Raw genomic sequence first — 20719 nt, 5'->3', positions numbered from 1 at the left:
ACCATCTGTGATTAATGGCATCCACAAGCATTGCTGCTGAAATTATGCAACAATACTATTAATGCTGAATGCATTACAGAACACAGATCACTTTCCCAGTATTATCATGTTTATGATTACAATGCTGTAAAAGTTTTTATTAAAGAATTTTATTTATGGTTTCAAGTATTTCAGGAGCACTGGCAGGAACAGGAGTGTTGGCATTTTAAAATGCTCATTTCAGTTATAAAAAGCACAGGAATGCACTGGGGCCACTGGTAATAGAACATGCTCCAAATCCTTGCATCATAGACAATGAGGCTGTGACTGTATCATCAGCTAAAAAGCAGCATCTTAGATTGGACGGATCATGAATAAAACATCTATTTTTCTAATTAACTCAGCCATTTCCTTTTTTTATTTTGCATTCTTTTTCTAATATTTTCAACTTCATTGTTTGCACATTACTGAAACAAGACCTCTTCAATATCCACCGGTTTGCTGAAGATGTTAAAGCGTTTGTCTGTGGCCAGCCTCTTGGTGACATCCCTGAGAAACAACCGCAGCTCCCGCAGGGTGTTCTCCTCCTGGTCCTCCATCCGCTGCTTCTCGGCTTCCGACAGCTCCCGGGCAGGACACGGCAGTGCAAGAGGAAGAACTTCCAGAGCACGAAGAGCTAGGGAAAAAAACAAGAAGTCAGACAATGGAAACATTAACACCACAGTGGCTCTTGGGATTATGCCACTCCCAATTTCATTATATGTATTCAATATGCATTGTGGATCTAACTATCACTGCATCCTTGACCCCACAACTCTCCATCTTCCACAACTGTTAACTGTAACTCTGAAATTTATTCTGGGCACTGATTAATGCTGTCACATGGTAATTACACTAACTGTTAACTATCCACACCTTTTTAAAAAGGAAAGGAACACAAAATAAAACAATAGGATCACATTATTATTGGTTTTACTGTAACTTAGTTTACCAGCCTGTTTCCTTCTTGGTGGGGGCATTGCTGCCTCATCAAGAATTAAGCCTTTGAAAAATCGCAATCTGTCTTCTTCACTTGGTCTTTGAATATAAAAAACCTCTTCATACTGGATTCTGAAAATACATTTCACCTAAAAAAAAAAAAGCCGTAAGAAAACTGAGCCCACTGAAAAAGACATGAACAATGACCATATTGTAATACTAGTCACAAACTTTTCAAAATCAGCCACATGACAGGAGACAGTAAACTCTACCTAAAGCTGTGTTCACAGCAAAGGGAAGACAAATACTTGTAATTCTCACTGAATTTTCTAAAGTAATGAAACTTGTAGTATCCCATGATCCTAACAATGGCCACTTCTGCAGTAAAAGGAGAATAAAAGGGCAGGAGGAGAAAAAAAAAATAATCACAGAAAATGTTAAGGAGAAAAACCAGGAACCCTCCCCCATCTGGAGCCTCAGAAAATGTAATGCTCAAGGTCAGGCCTTTAGACTAAATCTGCATTTAATTATAATGGAGTCATTTGTCAAAAAGAACAACTGACAAAATGAACGATTTTGTCTTCCCAGAAGAGTAGCATGGAGCTTATGAAAATCAGTAATACAGACATACATCCCACATTAAGGAAAATTACTAACATTTAATTATTATCATATTTTCTGTATGACATATTTTAAATTAAGTTAGAAAACCACTACAAAACAAAATGATTTTACATGATTAAAACATTCAGAAGAACACAGAACTCCCTAACAATTCCTCCTTTCATGATAAACGTACCTCTTCAGGCAAATCACTAAACATGGACTCAGAGGTAGACAGTAGAAATATAGGTGAGAAAGATGGTATATCTTGCAGCAAAGTTAGGAAAGTAGCTCTCACAGTTTCACTGACAGCTTCCCACCAATCACCAATATGAGGCATGTAAACTATACTTGGTACTGTTCTTCGAGCTTCACGAAAGATCTAATTAAAAGAAACAGTGACATTTCAACTAAGGAACTAATTGTTACCATCAGTTGTGAGTAACAAAGTTCTTGTGCATTAGAAAATGACTCATCTTTGTGGTATTTTATGGACAAATGTTCCAGCAGAATAGAATTATCTAAAGACTTTCTAAACAAGTGTTTGCGACTCAGCTACAGCAGTCAAATATTTAATGTCAATGTGCCAGGGAGACTACAAAGCAACGACTTTGTTTTAAAAATACTTAAGTTTTAAAAACTGCTTTGCAATTCATGCAATATTCACCACAAGCTATTTGGAAATGTAAAACATTTAAAACTAAGCAAATGAATCTAGAACCACAGCACAACAATCCATACACAACATCAAGCACTGAACACCCAGATTAAATTTACTCAGCACTAGGTATGTGATGAGGGGGCAGGTTAAAAATGTAATTACACTCACTAGTTACTAGAGAGATCTCCATCACCCCCTAGAGACCTTTTTCTTTTAAACAGGAAAATAGAAGGAGCATATGAAAACCTGGACTTTAAGTTACATTATTCCATCTGGCTGTCTTTATATTGATGCAACCAGAATTACATAATTGACTCATTACAAGGGAATCTGAAATATCACCTGTGCACATGACTCTTCAGGCGTTTTGGCACTGACTGAATAAAGAGCTGGCAGGTCGAGCCTGTGTACGGAGAATTTTTCCAGGGTGTGCAATAGTGCTGGAGCGAGGTGCGAAGTCTGACCCGAACCTCTTTCCCCAGAGAGCAGTAATCTTGGTCTGTAAGAGGTTGGCTGGTGATAAGCTGACCTGCAACAGAACAACAGTTACAAAAGTCAATTAACATACCAATGCTATCAATGGATGGATATATAGGAGATATTTTAGAATCCATAAGACTTTCACTATTGGGTAATAGCTTCCTACAACAGTCTGAAAACATCAACTAACACTACTATCACTCAAAACTACTTCAGGTGCCAGTAACTCAAGATTTGTCTTATCTTTGTTTCCACAACCATTTAATTCAAACTCATCTGTGTGAAGCTATGATATATACTAAATTCATAACAATTTTCATTATAACCAGTTTATTTAAAAGTAATTCCTTGATCATATAAGAAAATTTATTGGACATCCAGTAAAGACAGCAATTGAATCATGTCTAGGTCAGTCCTAACTACTAAAGTATCTCCTCGGTAGCCTCAGGAATCCCAGGTCAACCCTTTCATCCCTTAAGTGCCGCCCAAGATTTTCAAGAACCAATGAACATTTCATTGGTTATTTAAGAAAAAGGACCTGAAGTAGGGTTGAATAAAATCACTATGTGTCACGTATTTTAACATATTTGTTTTAGCATTTGTACACTTCTAGTCAGTAGATTTCTGAACAGAAGGAAAACTTATTTTTTGGTTTTTTGTTGTTGAGAAGAAACTCTAAGCAGTACATACAAAGGATTTTGTGTTTGTTCCTTTCTCTTGGTGTTTTTGCCCAATTTTATGGACAAATGAGACAAGAAGAAAAAAGCATTAAGTTTTTCCATTAAAAGTCCTTTCCATTTATAGAAAACTGATTATTAAACAAGAAAGTTTTTAATTAATTTGCATTTTCTCTCATTAAGGCACTTCTATCTGCCCATCAGTGAACTTGGGCAGTGGAACAAGACTTGCTGGTATTACTTCATGTTAAATATTTTGGGACAGGAATGAACACTGCTGACCTTTGGCTTTCAGTTCTAGTGGTGGTGGTTACACACACAGATAACAATCAAAAATGCTCAGAAAATAGATTAGGGGAGGCTTACATACTTTGCAAAAATAAGCACAGCCTTGTGATTCTTTTATTTAGGCACACATCCACACAAATATATATTGCTGTTCTGGGTTTGACTTCCCCCTTCCCAAGCTCACAACAAAAGCTTAAATTTGGCATTAGAATATTTAACTATGTCCCTCCAACTGTTTGAACTTTAATCCTTATTTTTAAGCTCAACTATCCATAAATTCTGTTCTGGCATTATTATTTCGCACAAAAATTTTAACAGTTTTCCACAAGATGGCTCTACTAAACAGTGCCACTAATGAACAGTTTTTCTAACTTCATTTACTTTATTCAGCAAACTCCCTGCAGAAACTACCACATAAAGTAGTCCAAAACTATTCTTAACACGAAACCAAGAAATGTTCATTATTGTTAATTACTGTAGCCAGTCCAATTTATACAAGATACACTCATCCAAATTTCACACATATTTTCTAAATTCCCATTTTCCTGAAACTTTCCACAAAAAACAATGAAAAAAGCACAGTAAAAATGCTGAATGCATTCATTATACAAAATGCTTCCAAAACCGATGCATACACCAAAGCTCAACCATACTTTGGATGAAGAAAAAGCACACAACCCCTCCAATATTTTCCCTCATACATCTCTTCTCAGTTCTTAACCTTTCAAATTGAAGTAGTTTGTTAAAATTAAGAATTGCAGTTATTATCTTTACTTCTAACCTACTATTGAAAAACATTTCTGATTCCTGCGTGTAGGATGTGGCCTTTCCCAAGAACACCCCCACATCTAAAACTCTTATCTGTGCACTTACATGTTTCATTACAGAACACCAATGCCACCCCAAAGCAAACAACTTTTTTAGCTCTCCTGATGTAAGAGTCTCCTGGTTTTATCTATCTAATTATACGCATTTAGAGAAACACTCACATTGTAAAATGAAGGTAGGGTTTATGTATAGCAGCTGATGACTGTTTCTTTGGTGATCCTGAGTGACAGCTCGTCTCAAAAATTGATGAAGCATTCTCATCTTCACTATCATCTAATATTAGACTTGGTACATCTGTTCCAAGAGATGTATTAATTAGAACTTTATCACTTCTAAGTACATGTACAACAAACAAGACAAGATACTACAATTTTCTTTGTGTCAATTATAATAAATCTTCAAATGTAAAAGAAATTAGTTAAAACTGTCTAAGTATCAGCCTTAGGAATAAGTACTTATTACTTCAAAAACCAAAACAAATTAAATGCTGTAGAAGTCTAATCATAATTACAATTTATTTTTTTAAACAATCAAGCTAAACAACTTCTCAAATATGAAAAAGTTTAACTTGTTATGAAATACTTCCTTTGGGTTTATTTTACAGCTAGAGGTTTTTTCAAGGATGAAGCTATAAAATGTGTAATTCCTCAGACTATACAGAATTTTGTAATTATTTACTTGTACCAAGTGTCCAAATTCTCATAGGTACACTTTTTCCAAAATTATTCTCAGCATGACTACCTAGACGTGTTTATGAAGAATTGTTTTCCACCCTCTGATAATCTGCTGAAGAATATCAAATTACTTTTTATCAAAATCAGTTCAATGCCTTCCATATTCATATACTATACCTTTACGTAGTTTAATTCCTTTGCTAATATAGTAACACAATGAACTGAAGTACTTTCTATACAGACCTTGAAAAGCAAAATCTCAAAGACTGATTATATTCACAAGACACACTGCAGAGACTAACAACTGCAAAAATACTAATATGGCACTAAAACAAAACAACCAGGTAACAGTTGAAAATCAGGTACAGCTAAATTAGCTCCCAGAGCTGCAATGGGATTAAGAGTTACCGGGTGTGATTTAATAATGGAAAAGAGCTGCTGCAAGATCTTTATTTGCCCCTGGAAAGGAATTGAGTTGCTTTTGCCCGATGCAAGGCCACTCGTTCTCAGTCCCATAGGGAAGGAAGCGTGCAATGATGGGATAAAAATGGTCACAGCCACTCAGCTGCACAGCAGGAGCACTGCAGAGGCCAGCTCTGCTGAGCAAGAAAACGTTCTGCAATGGATGGGCAGCATTCCTGAGAGCAGCCCAGAGTCACTGTAACACACTGCTGCTCAGGACAACCACCAGACATCCCAACAGCAGCTCAAGTCGGCCACAGACACTTATGAAAAGAGATTGCTGTGAAATGAAAGTGTGAAGTACAGAGAGATCCAAGTATTATTCTCAAATACACAGTCCACTGCATGACTTGTTGGCCTAACATGAGGCAATGGCACAGGTCCTGCCACACTGATCAGACGATCACCATGGGACAAAGTAATCTCCTTCAAGGCAGTGTTAAGAGTTGGATGGAGGTGCCATCCAAGCCACAGGAAAAACTGTCCCAGAGTTCCAGGAAAAATTGTTAAGAGACAACAAAGGTTCCCTTAGCTGGCCGTGTGATGTAAGAAAGTGGATTCAGAGTAGGCTGGGCTGGAATGATATTCTGCTGGCATGGGAGGAGGATGTGTCCTATCCCTTGTCAAGGGATACACACCTGACAATCACTCCTCAGGGAACAAAGATGAAGAAGGCTTGCAGACCCCAAGCAGTGGCCAAAAGCTAATCCACAGCAAGAAAACATGGCACAGAACCTGCTGGATATTTAGCTAAAGCTAAGGGTGGAGACCTCCAAATCAACTGGACAAAGGCCTTCTTCCTCTGGGCTCACTACAGTCCCTAAAACAGACAGGATTTCCAGTATACCAAATGTAGGCACAAGTAAGTCCTATGCTCATGCACTGGACACAGCTTTCACTTCCTAAAATACACAATTATTTTAAAAGGTAGCTCATCTTTTAATCCCAAGCATCAAGTCTCTGTGACGTCCTCTGCTTGAGCATCTGACTCACTGAATTACAAGAAACAGGAATTCTTAGTGAAATGCAGAAAACCTGATGTGCAGATTGTAAGCACATCTGTAAGCATGTGCTGTATACTTAGCTTTGAATTCAAGAAAATTTGAAGCCCAGTTGTGTAATCTACATTGCACAATGTACAATTGTTGTACCTGAAAGTGGATTCTTCTGGTTTTAACAAAGATTAAGCTTGTTATTCAATATCTTCTTGGACTTAAGGGAGTAAGAAAAAAACTAAAGGAAATGCTAAAAGAAACCTCAGTTCACACATCTTCAAAATCAATTACCTACAAACATTTAAAAGTACCCATAGCAGCAAATTATCAGGTAAAACTTCTATTTAAATCAACTAAAGCTTCCAAATTCAATTTGTTAGCAGTAATGAGCAATAATAAATAGGAATGTAAAAAATATAACCAAAGAAAATACTCTGAACTTAAACCAATTCTTCAACAAGAATGACGATCTCTAAACTGGGTGCTACCAACAGGTTATCAGCATACAGAGACTCAAGCATCTTAAATAACTTTGGTTACAATCAAGGGAGCCCAACAGGATCTAACTGCAGCTGCAAGCCAGCTCATTTCCCCCTGCCTACCACCACATGCTCCCAGGGCCCATCTCTGGCCAACTCCAACACTTGTTAAAACCTCCTGCTACCCCATAGTCAGCAGAAAACACGTAAGTACATCATTTTTGGATGAGTTTTCTGGCTAAAACAGTTTAACAAAGGACCTGATCTACTCAAGCAAGTGGAAAAGATAGAGCAAAAATGCACAGCTGGGCTGGAGAACTGCAGCAGCCACCATAAGGATCAGCTTAAGCTGCCTGGGCTGCAGGCTGAAAGCGTGCTCTGGAACACGAATGAGAAGAAAGTCAAGAAAGATTTGCTTTATGACTGGGCTGTTTTCAAGTTAATCACACACAACCCCAAGAACTGGGGGGTGAGAATGATCCCAGACAACAACAGTAGACTGTATCAGAATAAACAGATCTCAAAGCCAAGGTATCTTGTTCAACACTTAACTTCCAAGAAATGACCTGGGTAACTATTAAAGCATGTCTCAGAGAACAGTTGGGTAAAAAAACCCCAGCACCTATTGACTCACTGCCAGTCAAAACAGCCAGCCACATTCCTTCTTGTTCCCGGCTTCCTTGGTGCACTCACACTGCTCCCATTGCAGCAGGTTTCTGGCATTCACCGACCCCTTAGTGAGTTGATTTTACTCACAAATTTGGCAAAAAAAGCTAACTTGACAAAACAGCAAACAGTTCTCCACTTGCTAAGCCAACAGAATCAGCTTGGAAGATCAGGAATGCACCAGGCCAGTTCAGGGAGAGGGAAGTCTCAGGACTTTCTTCTAGATCAGCACATGACATTACATAGGCTCAGGTATCTCAGCTAAACACCTGCTGAGCAGTGAGCCCCCCAAAGCTTCTGCACCACCAGCAAGCACAGGACAAGGGATAGCTAACCAATGTTCAGGACAGGAGCACCAATTTCAGGTCCTGTTACACTCAGCAACATTGTCTCACTATTTTTTTTTGTTCTGACCTTTAGTTATGCCCCATCATTTCTTGTATTTAAATTGTAAATTACTTTTTTCTTTTTTTGGATGGCACTTACACACATGGGACCTTACTCTATATAGGTCAGGTCATTAGATTCTACAACAACTTGGAATCAGCAGAAATAATTATGCAACATTCGAGCAAGTGGTATTTACATCCTAACAACACTGAAGGAAATACACATGAGATTTAAGGCTAGGTGGAGAAGCTGAAATACTTGCAAAGTGAAACAGCATTTGCAAAAAACCCCAAACCACATACCTTCACTTTTGTCACCCTGGCTGAATTCAGCGTGAGGGAACACTTTGTGTAAGACCTCGAGGAGCTTAGTGAAGGTCCGTTCCAAGAGCGGCCTGATGACGGGGGACAGCGCGTGTCCCGAAGACGTCACGGCGCGCTGGGAGGCAGGCACAATGTTCTGCATCGCGTGGTAGAAATCCTGCGCGCTGAGGACCACTGAGGAGACGTCCAGCTGGAGCTTCTGACTGCTCATGTAAATCTGGGGGTAGCGGCGTCTCAGGGCAATCAAGGCAGCCTCAGTGCAAAGTGCTTTTATGTCAGCTCCACAGTACCCTAGTGCACACAGAAACACAAACACCTTCCATGAAACAGCACCGCTGTGCCACACCTGTCTCAAGCATGCCTCCAGCTAAAAACAAGCTTATTTAATTAATTAATACTTCATTGTCAGGGTCCACAAAGCACCTGCCAATAGGTATCAGGTCATAATCTGGTGACAGTGTTGTATACCAAGAAATCAGGTTTATTAAGATAATACTAAGAAATTAATTCCACATTGCGGTTAAAATTACCTACATTTTCACTATATCTTATGATACATAGTGTATTTTCAGTCCTGGTTTATAGGTCTGTTACTGCTCTTTCTTTTCCCTTAATACTGTACAAAGTATGTGTGCAATTTTAACAGGCTAGTCACTCTCCTTCTTTTTTCCTTTAATACCTCCACATGAACATATTCTTCAATAGGAAAGTAATTTTGTTACACTGAACATCACCAACTTTAAACTTTTACAGTCTGAGAAAATGAGCAGTATAAAGAAAAATGTTTCATGAGTAGAATATGGAAAAGATAAAATCTCTTGTTAAAAAAGCATACTCTGGATTCCTGGAAAAATGTTAACTTTTACTATCAAGAAAAATGTTTCATACTTTTTAGGAGTTTCATAACTTTACTAGTATAATCAAAAGTAGAAATTAAAATGCATTAGAATTTTAATTTAGCCTATCTTCATAAGTATCTACAGGTGGCTACCTATAATTGCTTAATCATCACTAGTGAAAAACACAGATCTGATAATTATGAAATTCAGAGAGACTTAATACCTCTGAGTCTTTTGCAGTACTAATGGTTTGGGGGTTTTCCCCAGAGCTAGAAATTAGATTTCAAATTTTTCCATCTTTCTCAGCAAGAGACATTAATATGCCTCTGTATTTTGAAGCACCATAGCTCCACCTTTCAAAAACTGTAAAACAATATTCCAGTGAGAAAAGTCATTTAGAGAATTATAGTCACTATAGGAAAATGTGTTGCACTGGGGTACTCCCATATAAAAGTTCATGGGTTTGTAATGAAGTGTTTATAGAAGGTAATTAATCAATTCTTTAGTTAAAACTATTCTCACTCAACTGTTTTTTTACCAGACTTCCTCCTCCCCACCAAGTCTTACATTAGTTGCATTTTTTCTACTCTCTTTTTGTATTAAGACAAGGGCATGTTTAGATGGGATATTAGAAAGAAATTCTTTACTATAAGGCACTTGAACCGGTTGTCCAGAGAGGCTGTGGGTGTCCCATCCTTGGAAGTATCCAAAGCCAGCTTAGATGGGGCTCTGAGCAGCCTGGTCTGCTGGAAGCTGTCCCTGCCAATGGCATGGGGGTTGGAACTGGATGAACTTTATGGTCCCTTCCAACCCAAACCATTCTATGATTCTATAGAAGATTGGTCTTTTGGCAGCATCAAGTCCCAAAACTGACGCCTGCCTTGCTTCTCTCTCTTTAGCCTCTGCTGTTCTTTCAGTGCTGCTGGGACATATATTTTCCAAAATCCATACAGCAATAAGGAACAAAGCTGATTCCATACACAGTGTTTAAAAATAAAAAAGGAAGCAATTAATATGGAAGACAGACACTTTTCCATCCCCATCTTTAAGATATATAAATTTGGGGGATAAGAATAAAAGAAACCCACTTTCCAGCTATAAAGATGACTGAAATTGGATGAGACTTCAAAACGCACCTTTCTTATATATACTTAAAAATAATTTAAAAAAAAAAAGGCAAAACAAAAATAAACCCACATGGAAGATCACCATAAATATCGGATGATTCCTGCAATTTTTAAACCAAGATTTGCAATTTTATAAAAAGCTTAGTAGCTACAATTGTGTAAATTTGATGAGACCACACCATGACTGTTATCTAAAACATATGTAGCAATTTACAGTCCCAGTTACCTTGAAATAAATACACATTACATTTGAAATATGTTCAGATATATCCACTATATTAATCAACAGACAACTAATTGTTTTCAGCACTGAAGCTATGCGTTTGAGTTTTTTTTAACTTTAATTTAACAGGAAATAAAAACTATGCAGGCACACTCCAACCATGTGAAACTATTAGACAATAGCTACAGGTGCAACAGAGAAATCAAACCAGGGTTCTAAATTTTGCTTTGTTCTTTAGGTATCAGGTATCACATTCCCGTTTAAATTGGTCCACTTCTCATCCAAAAACCACACTAGATTAAATAAAAAATGGGTGGGGGGAACACTAAACCAAAGCTTAAATCAAAGATATGCTGGAGATACGCAACACCCTGAATGCCTGTCAACTTAGAAACTAGTTTAGTATCTTTGTGACAAAAGATTCAACAGCTCAGGAGCTATATCCTTCCCAACTTTTCTATTAACAAATTCTGTAATATCGCTTTCTAACAGTCATTTTAATCACTGCTTGTACATCTCCAAAGAATTGCAAAATTAGGAAATAATAGCCTGTAGCCTATTTTTAAAATTAAATTCTCAGGTGATCAGATACACAATTAGTCTCCATTTCTACTTCTCATTTCTCAGGAGCAATTACAATTGAAGACTAATAATTGGTATCTCTTTTTGAGGGACTCTCTTGTGCATACTGTACATCCATTTCAGTGACAAGGAAACTGCAAAAATCCTGTACCTTGTGAAACATTAAAGAGCTTTTTATTGCTAAGAAGCAAATGCACACTGATTAAGCAGAAGAAAAACATGAGTGAAGTATTGTCAAAACAAAATAAAATGTATCATGCCTACAGTAAATAATCTGATTTAGTTTTTACCCAAATTGACCCTGTAATATAAACTCAGGGTTCAGTGGATTTGCTTCCATTTTTGAAGCATCTCACAAAATATGTTTAATTTGCCAGGAAAAATGTACTGGCACACCTTAACTTAGAACAAAATGAGGATTCCTGCCAAGTAGCCCATTTGCTTCTACCCAGCACCACCACACTCTGCTAAACATTTCTGAAGAACAATTTTCAAAAAGCAGGACAGCAAAAACCTGTGTAGGTTTCCGAAGAAGGCACTTTGATCAGCAAAATTTTCCAGCCATCCTCTTCCACCTCTACTGTGCAGAAATTGTGTCCTCTTTAAAATTTCTTCTGCCTAAAACCCACAACAAAGCGCTACTGAACTGGGTGAAGCATTTAGGTAGAAAAATCTTGATCACTTCTTCCACTTCATGTTGTGCAACTCCCTACTAAACTCCCAAAATTACTGTAGGGAAAGAGAGTTGGCAAACAATTCAGCAAGATGACAGAGATAAAAAATAACTACTAGGCTTATTTTAAAAAATTGTGAAAAACAGGAATGCTAATGCCAAAATCTCCTCCTTCATCATTACATGAGGATAGGAAAGAAAAATCTAACGTTATCCTTTTGCCACAAAACGCTCCTGCAATAATAAGCACAGAATATTTTTAACAAGCATCTTCAGCATGATAGTTTGCTTCTTTATAATTCTATTTAATAATGTTATTTAAATAACCCTTACTATATTGTAAAAATATTCATCTGCAAGATGCCAGATGGAGGAATTCACGCTTTTTTAGTTGCTAGTATGTTTTGTTTTCTGCAAGACTGAGTTTGTAGGTATGTCTCTCTGCCTACAGAAAGTTACCATTCCAAACAAGGGAATAAGCACAAGAGATAAGAAAGGATTTATAAAGTTCAGGGTATCTGGGACACGTCTCCAGTAAGGAGAACAAACATAGTAATTATGTGTGTTTACTGAAAGTGCTAATAAGACATGTGTGTGTGGTCTTCTGAGCAATGCTGTGCTGTCCCCAAGCTGCTTCACTTCATCTCACACACATTGCAGTCATGAGGCCATTCAGGGAAGTGGAGTCTTTAATTCTCACATACTCAGAAATCCTCTAAAACGTTGTAATCCATAACACCTGGGACAAAAATCAACCCTCAGGAAATAACCTATTTCTGGCAAGTCCTGGGGCTTTTCCCTTCCAATTTCCTTCTAATTACAACCCTGGATCTTAAGAAGTTCTGGGTCGCACATACACCTGCTTCCCCAAAATCATTTGCTTTGGGAGTATTTCAGCAGTTTTCTTCATTAGGATCCAAAAGCTTGGAGTTAAGTGTTGCCAAGTCTGCTGAACTGGAGAGAGGTATCAACCATGCTGTGCCAAAAGCCTGGCAAAGTCTAGGCAGCTTTTACTTGGGGAAGAGGGAGTGTTGTTTTTGGAGGGGAAGGTTGGTTGTTTTTAAAGAAAACCTGCACACAAGGGGAAATAGCAGACTGGTATAAACTGTATCACAGACATATAAGTGTACCAATGAGTCCCATTGGTAATGGCCACAAAGAACCTGGAAAGTCTGTTTAAATCATTATTGCAGCTTTTACTTATAGAAATGATGAGGCAATCCCAAGGTGAAGAAGATACACCAGTCTTACTTCAGCTGTTTTGAAAAGTCTTTGTAATACCCCAAAGATTTTCATCTTGGACATATGGAAACACTTAAATTCCAAGATACAGACTGGAAGTCAAGTATACAGTATCTGGAAAGCAGGAAAGCCAAGGAAAACAGAAAAGGGTATTTCTTTTTGTTAGCTGACTTCCACAGAACTGACAGCCTTTACGGAGCACAAAGAAGGTATTCCAATAAAATGTACAAATGGCTTTCCCTATTGTCTGAAATTTTAAAATAGTGTGCCCTCAATGAAAAAATACGGTGAACTTCTAAAAAAACATCTGTGTTCTTTTCCCATCTATTCCCCTCTCTCCCACTAAGCAGCACCACATCTTTGCATAATTCAAGCAGAATTTACATGGAACGGGTTTGTCATGTGCTGTCCTATACCCGGCAAAGCTTAAACTGGAATTTGCTGGACAGTTGTTTTCTCCTCACCAGAAGATGTTGAGGTCTTTGTGCATCAAAAGCGGAGGGATGCTGCCTCGATGAGAGATCTCCCTGTGGATGAAGAGGATAATTCGGATGTACTGTAGCTGACTGAATGGACTGATGTTCAACTTAAAGTTCTTAGATTCCCTGATGATGGATTCCAAAGCACAGATATTTGAGACTGTCCTTTTTCTGAGAACTTCAGTGCTTGTCCAAGCAGATGACTGACAGAGAATGTATCCTTGCATGACAAATTGTTGAGAAGATATTGTGGTGTGTGCTTTAAGGTCATTTCCTCTGTTAAATTCACAATAAAAATATTTGGGTTTATTTCTGATTAGATTTAAACAGCAGGCTTATCTTGAACAACCAACCTCCATTCAGTACAGCAGATCTTTGTGAGCTCCAAAGGTGTATTTAATGTATTCAAGGTGTGGTGGTTTTTTTTCTCCCCTACCTATGTCTACACTTTGAGGTTGTTCTGTGCTAGCAATCTGGAAAAAAAATTCATCTTGAGAAAGACTGGTTAGTTTGCTGGATTTATGTCAGAGGAGAGCATGCCAGTCAGTAAAAAACAAACAAAAAACAAAAACCCCACACACAAGTACTGATTTTTTTTCCTCAACAAGTAGACAGAAAAACTCCCAAGTCCCCCTATCTCTTTTGTAATAATCTAATTTAATGGGAAGTCTACCTGAAGATTCCAATTCCAACTTCATTTTGCTTCTCTTTAAGGGTATGCATCCTATATAAGGACAGTGATGTTACAGAAAGGAAACACTGTTGTATTTTCAAATCACTACTAGCGACTCATTTTGTGTTTTAGTAAGACAGAAACGTATTTTGTTACTACAAAAAGAGTGTTGTTCAAAGTACAGAAGTTTAGAAAGGTAAAGAAAAGAAAATCTTGACACATTTAACATACCTTCAAAGTTTTACACAGAAGAGAAAGCCTCTACAGTAAAAGTACTAACATCATAATACTCACCAACACATTTTTCAGCCAGTTCTCCTAAGAAAGGATCTGACAATTTGGGGTTCCAATCCCTGGTATGAATTTGCAAAATGTGCTTTCGTGCCTGATTTAAAAAAAAAAAAAAAGAAAATGAGATTAAAAAAACTAGCAAGCCAAAACCATGTCATAGAAAAAAGTATTATTTATTCATGTGCATCTATAGTTACTTTACCTGCTTTTGATGTAACTGAGACACATAAAATAGAACTTAGCACTCAAAAGTCTCTGAAGAGCAAAGCTTTTCCCTTCTTTTTTAATTCCATATATAAGCAGTATTTGTTTCAACAGTTCCACATTTTATTTTCTGTTTAATCAACATTATTATACATGAACTGATCAAAACTCATGTTCTATTAGGAATTGTCATAGTTTTATAATTTCATTTTTAATTACTGCACCTATGGTTAACAGGTTCTACTGTCAAAGGCCTCACCAATTAATGTATTGCTGAGTAGCACAGCACATAAACATGAATCCCAAAACGATTCCAGCTAAAAGTTCTATAAAATCCAAATACATCTATCCAGAAAGAAAATAAAATTAATTCTAAGTATAAATTCATGAAGTATTATGGTGGAGTTTATGTAAGTTTAGAATAAAGAACTGAAATGTTTCTGTTGTCAACATTGTAAAATCTGGCTGTGCATCTACATTTTTTACGTGCTTAGAAGTCGACAAGATTTAAAGTTATTTTCCTTTACCATAAGTTTCAAGCCCCAAATAGGGTTCATTATACCAATCCATAGTTTTCAGATAAGCAATTCAGTTTATTGTGAATAATTTACCTCTGTTTAGTTTTAGCTATATCCTGAAGATGTGAAGCTCAATACAACTTTATGTATATAATCTGTTTGTACTAAAAATATCTTACTAAAATTAAACATTCTTACAAGCAAGAATAAATATTTTTATTTCATAAGCTTGGCTGTCAGGCATTCAAATGTTTAATATACTAAAGATGCTGATTAATAAATCTCCTTTCCAGGTTTTACCTTCTTGTCAGGCAAGTTGAAAAGAAACTCCCTGTCAAAGCGACCAGGTCTCCTGAGTGCAGGATCTATAGAATCCAGTCTGTTTGTAGCACCAATTACAACTATTTCACCTCTATTATCCAGTCCATCCATGAGGGCAAGAAGAGTAGACACTATAGAGCTAAAAGAGAGTTTTCAGAATAAGAAAGTATAGGGAACACTGCAAGAACTTTTGCATTTTCAAAAGCAACATTAGTAAGTTCAAAAGAAAAAAAGCTAAGCTACAAACAGGTGCACAACAGTTTCAAGTCTCATATGTTCCACTGACCTCCTGGTCTGCTGGCCCCAAATTTCTGTCCTATTTCTCTCAGCAGAGATGGACACATAGATACTACCACCTATAGAATGACAGGTACAAGTGTGCTGCCAAACAGAGCCCAAAACCCAGAACCAAAACTGAGATTGAAAGCAGCTATGAAGAATTTCAGCCAGCAGCAAACATTTTGTAAAAAATGTTTTTAAAAATGACACTATAGCAACACAAGACATGTTTGTACATCACACCATCTAGAATCAAAATCACAGGTGAGTTCAGTTCATTGATAGAACATTACAGTTCATCATGTTAGAATAAAATTTTTCAACTGGTTATTCTATTGGGCTGGTAACAGACAATCTGTTTACATCACAAAACAGCAAACCAAGGAATGGCTGTGGAAATCTTGCAGTTAATAATGTGGCTCAAGGGTAATTGTCACTGCAATTCAATTCCCAGCAAATTACAGTTTGCCAGAAGGACTGAAAAGATGACTTTCAACACCAGAAAACCAATCTGTCCTTTCTAGTGTAAGTGGGCTTCAGAAAAAGTAAAAACCTTTCCTGGGAAATGAGTAAAATTACATTTAAGAGTTCACCTAGATAAGGTACCCTATACAAAGATAATGGCAGCATAGAAGAAATATTACCTGTGAATCTGATCTTGTCTGCTAGAACGAACTGGAGCCAAGCCATCTATTTCATCAAAAAAGATTATAGAGGGTCTCATCAAGTATGCCTGGTATGCAATATATAAAACAAAAATTGAATTCACTGTTAATTCCTGATTTATCCATCAACACTGAAAACTGGTTTCACTAGAAAGCATTAACATGCTAAACTAACACACATACTGAGACATCTTTGTTAAAAAGTGTAAAGTCTGAAATGAAAACTGAATTTCCAATTCAGCAGTGTTTCAAAGCAAAGCTGAGTGCAGTCTGCTTCGAGTAAGCAAGATGGCACCAGTGTACCAGTTTTACTGTGTGCTGCACAGGTTAAAGACAAACACACACCTTCCAGTCAGTTAGAGAGAACACGATCTTATCTGCTCACAATCTGTTTGTTTAGACATCTCTATCTGACAGCTACTTTTCTTTGAGCTACTGCATTTTACTGCTTTGTGTGATTCTCTGTTCTGTCCAATCTCTTCTAAGCCAAAAAAGAACATTAAAATAGACACACAACCAACGCAGTCATGCAGTTCCCCCTGTAGCATTTATTTTGAACATGCCAGTCAAACTCAAACTCATTGACTGATTTTTTTTTCCCCAATTTTTACCCAAACTACTTTGCTTCTTTAATGGACAAGTCAAGAGACTTCTTTCTCTAAGTTTCCAGAGAAAGAAAAACTACTCAGAATTCCTCTATTCTTATTGTCTAAGTATGCCATTTGGTAAAATCCTGCTTAATTTATGAAAATGTAGTTATTTGTTTCAATTGCAAATACCTTTGGCTACCTAAACCACAAAATACAACATACAGAGAAATCATATGAAAAAAACATATTTTGTTCTAACCTGATCGAAAAGGAGTCGAAGCTGACGTTCAGATTCACCAACCCACTTACTGAGACAGTCTGCTCCTTTCCTCATAAAGAAAGCCACCTTTTTGTCTCCTTGACTGCATTCATTAGCTAGAGCTCTAGCTACCAAGGTTTTACCTGTTCCAGGAGGACCATAGAATAAACAGCCCCTGAAGATAAATGGATCAACACAGTCACAAACTTATTTTACGTCTCCTGAAAAACTCCAAGTCAAATTTTAAAATGAAGACAGGGAGCCTGGAGAAGAAAGACTTAAGATCTTGTATTATTATTTTGTGTATTAGCATGACTTCATAAAATCTAAGATTGTTTTATGCTTTCAAATCAGTAGAACTTTGATCTGCAAAGAACATTAATCAAAGGCATATTAAGTTTCCAAAGTCTTCTTTTACATTAGTTAAATACCACCTCTTCAAATATTAGAAGTTAGGTAACACTTTAATCAGCGTTTGTTACTTCTTTGGAATAAAGTAATTAAGTGACAAAAATATCCCCACAATGTCAATTTACTTAGATACCATGTATCCATTTAAATCACACAGCAAGATAACTGATTAATAAATATTAAAATCACAGTATAATATTACTGAGAAAAACATCAGCATTTTGCTTGATCTAGTAAAATATTTAATAACATAATGGGAAAAAAAGGCAAGGTACTACTAAATAGAACACATGAGAATTCTTTCTTTAACCAAATCACAAAGTTTACTGTCCTACCACAAGAAAAATAAACTAAATTTTTTTAACTCTTCATCCTGCTTATTACATATTCTGAGACAAGTGGAGTAGCAAACACATAAATCTATTTGAACTGTAAAACCCTTCAGGGCAAGAATCAATCTCCTATGTGTTTTCAATTCTTCAGCGCTTAATAAAAAAATGCAACAGTAAGAGTACATACACCTACCTTGGTGGCTGAATTTTGAATTTTTCAAATATTTCTGGATAGAGAAGAGGAAACACTACCATTTCCTTAAGTGCAAGGATATGATGGCTCAATCCCCCTATACTATCAAAACACACCTTAGGGGAAAAAAAAGCATACAAAGTTTATATTGTAACAGTGTTCCACAAGAGCACCTTTATTTATAAAACATTTGAAAACAAATTAGAAAAAATACTGCATTGACCAACAGGAATTCCCTGAATTTTCGAAGTGTGAAAAAAATAGTTGAGAAAATCATCTCTTGGCTGCCCACAAGAGGTTTATCTGGTTTGCAAGTTAACTGTGCCAGGGACACCTGGACATCTACAAAGATCCAGCCTGAGTCCCAGAGCAAATGCTTTGTAGTCCAAAAAACACAGACAAAAGCTTTGGTAACAATAAAATAAAATAAAATAAAATAAAATAAAATAAAATAAAATAAAATAAAATAAAATAAAATAAAAAATATCAGTGAGCTTTTTATGAATTTACTTCAAACTCAGTAAGAGGCTGTAGTCAATTCTGCTTATGCATAACTGAGGGAAGGAAGATAAAAAGCTCTAACAAAACCTACCGATTTATCAACAATCATAGGGTCAACATCAGCCAAACTTGCCCCAACTTTCACACGTTCTCGAAGGATTCCACTAGCTAAGTCTTCTGCTCTGAAGTTTAAAGGCAGGCACCTGTTCAACAACAAACAAACACCAAACAAATACAGTTCTTTTTTCACTGCTTGGAGGAGAAGAACCAAGAGATTAAATGCCTTTTACTACATAAAGAGATAACCTTCCCAGATTGGTAAACAAAACTAATCTATTTTTTTGTGGCAATCATTGTTACGTATCTGTAAGTTCCTTAATATAGTTTTATGTTTCTATACACATATTTCAATCTGAAGAACCAGGCTGGACAGATTATTTTGATTAAACACAGATGAAACAGTATTTCCTTCCTTTAAGCCCCTACACAGATATTACATCAGGCCAACTACACAGGTAAAGGGAGGAAGAAAGGTACCAGTAAGACACAGGTTACACTCAGAACTACACTTCTGGTACATTGCTTGAATTCCTTGTGATCGGAAAGGGAGCAATGTGGCAGACAGGAAGAGATGGAAAAAAGCTGAGGAAAATTTTATTTCCTGCGGAATTTTCCTACTTAGGTATCTGTGGAGGTGAATAGATTTACTTACAGATCTTCCACTTTTAGATTAGTGCTAAATACATGTAAGGTCAAAAAAATAGGCACTGGGTGTGTAGAACGCATGAATTGTTACACAAGAGGAAGAGGGAAGAGCTGGGAGTACAACTGAATTAACTGGGACCAAGTTACACCGATGATAATATTTTAACCAACAGGAGTTATCTTTTATAACCCAACTGAATCAAACAGCTATTCCTGTATTTCCATCTTTTTATCACTAGTATTAATTAATCTACTCATAAGACTCCAAAATCTGTATTAATATATAACCAGCACTCCTCCTAAACCATGTCTGCAGGTAATTACAGGCAGAATCAAAAGTCTCCAGAACTCATAAAACATTACAGTCTAGTTCTGTTTATTTTCTGATAAATAATAAAATCAAACCATTCTAAAGACCAAGGATGTTCTGATACCTATTTCTTGCTCTGGCTATGCTTTTAGATTTTCTTCTTTCAAAACGTTCTTCATCTGAAGAGGTTGTATCGCTGCTGTGAATGGCGTGCTTCTTTCTCCTATGGAAGTGGCAAAACAAACAGAAAACTCAGTCTTTTTTGGAGTAGAATGCCATGTTTTGGTCCTTCTATAAAAATGAAACTGAAATGGCAAGTACAGTACTGATCAGTAAGTAGTGTAAGTACTGAGATGCCTGCAAATTCTAGCTTCATTAAGTATCAAAATAATCTGAGAGGGGAACAACAGCTCTTACTGCCACAGCGATTATCTGATTTCAACATGAACATTACTAGGACAGTAGAGCCCCATAAGAAGTGTGGTCCAGTCCACGTCACCTCAGCACTGTGATTTGAATATTCAATCAATAAGCTGCAACTGTACTTAGGAAAGCTTCCAACCACTTTAGGCACCTCTAACATAACAGACATACCAAGATCTCCTTACTCAGTTTGGTTTTTCCTTTAAATATTCTTTGAAAAAATTCCATACTTCACAAAGTATATAGTCTCTTTTTATGAGGTTATTAATTCTGAATAGCAGAACAGACCCTCAAAATACCTGTACTTCTGATCTGAATCCATGTAAAATTACTATCCAAAGTCTGAATGAATCATTTCTTATTTTAGTATGACAGTATTTCAGAAAACTGAGTATT

The 20719-nt window shown here is 36.8% G+C and overlaps 1 protein-coding gene across 2 annotated transcripts in view; it reads right to left on the bottom strand.

Moving 5' to 3' along the window:
• The window catches only part of ATAD2B (ATPase family AAA domain containing 2B), a 75938-nt gene that overhangs the window by 29871 nt on the left and 25348 nt on the right, over positions 1 to 20719 (bottom strand). Inside the window, exons 9-21 of one of the 2 annotated variants that reach the window (XM_032104035.1) lie at positions 20025 to 20123; positions 18977 to 19088; positions 18385 to 18500; positions 17449 to 17623; positions 16579 to 16667; positions 15635 to 15794; positions 14616 to 14706; positions 8463 to 8774; positions 4656 to 4788; positions 2564 to 2750; positions 1757 to 1942; positions 971 to 1106; positions 459 to 655 (exon numbers count right to left, since the gene is read on the bottom strand). In XM_032104035.1, the coding sequence (XP_031959926.1) occupies positions 459 to 655; positions 971 to 1106; positions 1757 to 1942; positions 2564 to 2750; positions 4656 to 4788; positions 8463 to 8774; positions 14616 to 14706; positions 15635 to 15794; positions 16579 to 16667; positions 17449 to 17623; positions 18385 to 18500; positions 18977 to 19088; positions 20025 to 20123 (1993 nt within the window). The remainder of the gene's footprint in view (positions 1 to 458; positions 656 to 970; positions 1107 to 1756; positions 1943 to 2563; positions 2751 to 4655; positions 4789 to 8462; positions 8775 to 14615; positions 14707 to 15634; positions 15795 to 16578; positions 16668 to 17448; positions 17624 to 18384; positions 18501 to 18976; positions 19089 to 20024; positions 20124 to 20719) is intronic. The other variant, XM_032104034.1, reaches the window with a different exon arrangement.

Source organism: Corvus moneduloides, chromosome 3 (assembly GCF_009650955.1).
Source record: "Corvus moneduloides isolate bCorMon1 chromosome 3, bCorMon1.pri, whole genome shotgun sequence".
NCBI classification, from domain to species: Eukaryota; Metazoa; Chordata; class Aves; order Passeriformes; family Corvidae; genus Corvus; species Corvus moneduloides.
This window is presented reverse-complemented; position numbering and strand designations above follow the sequence as displayed.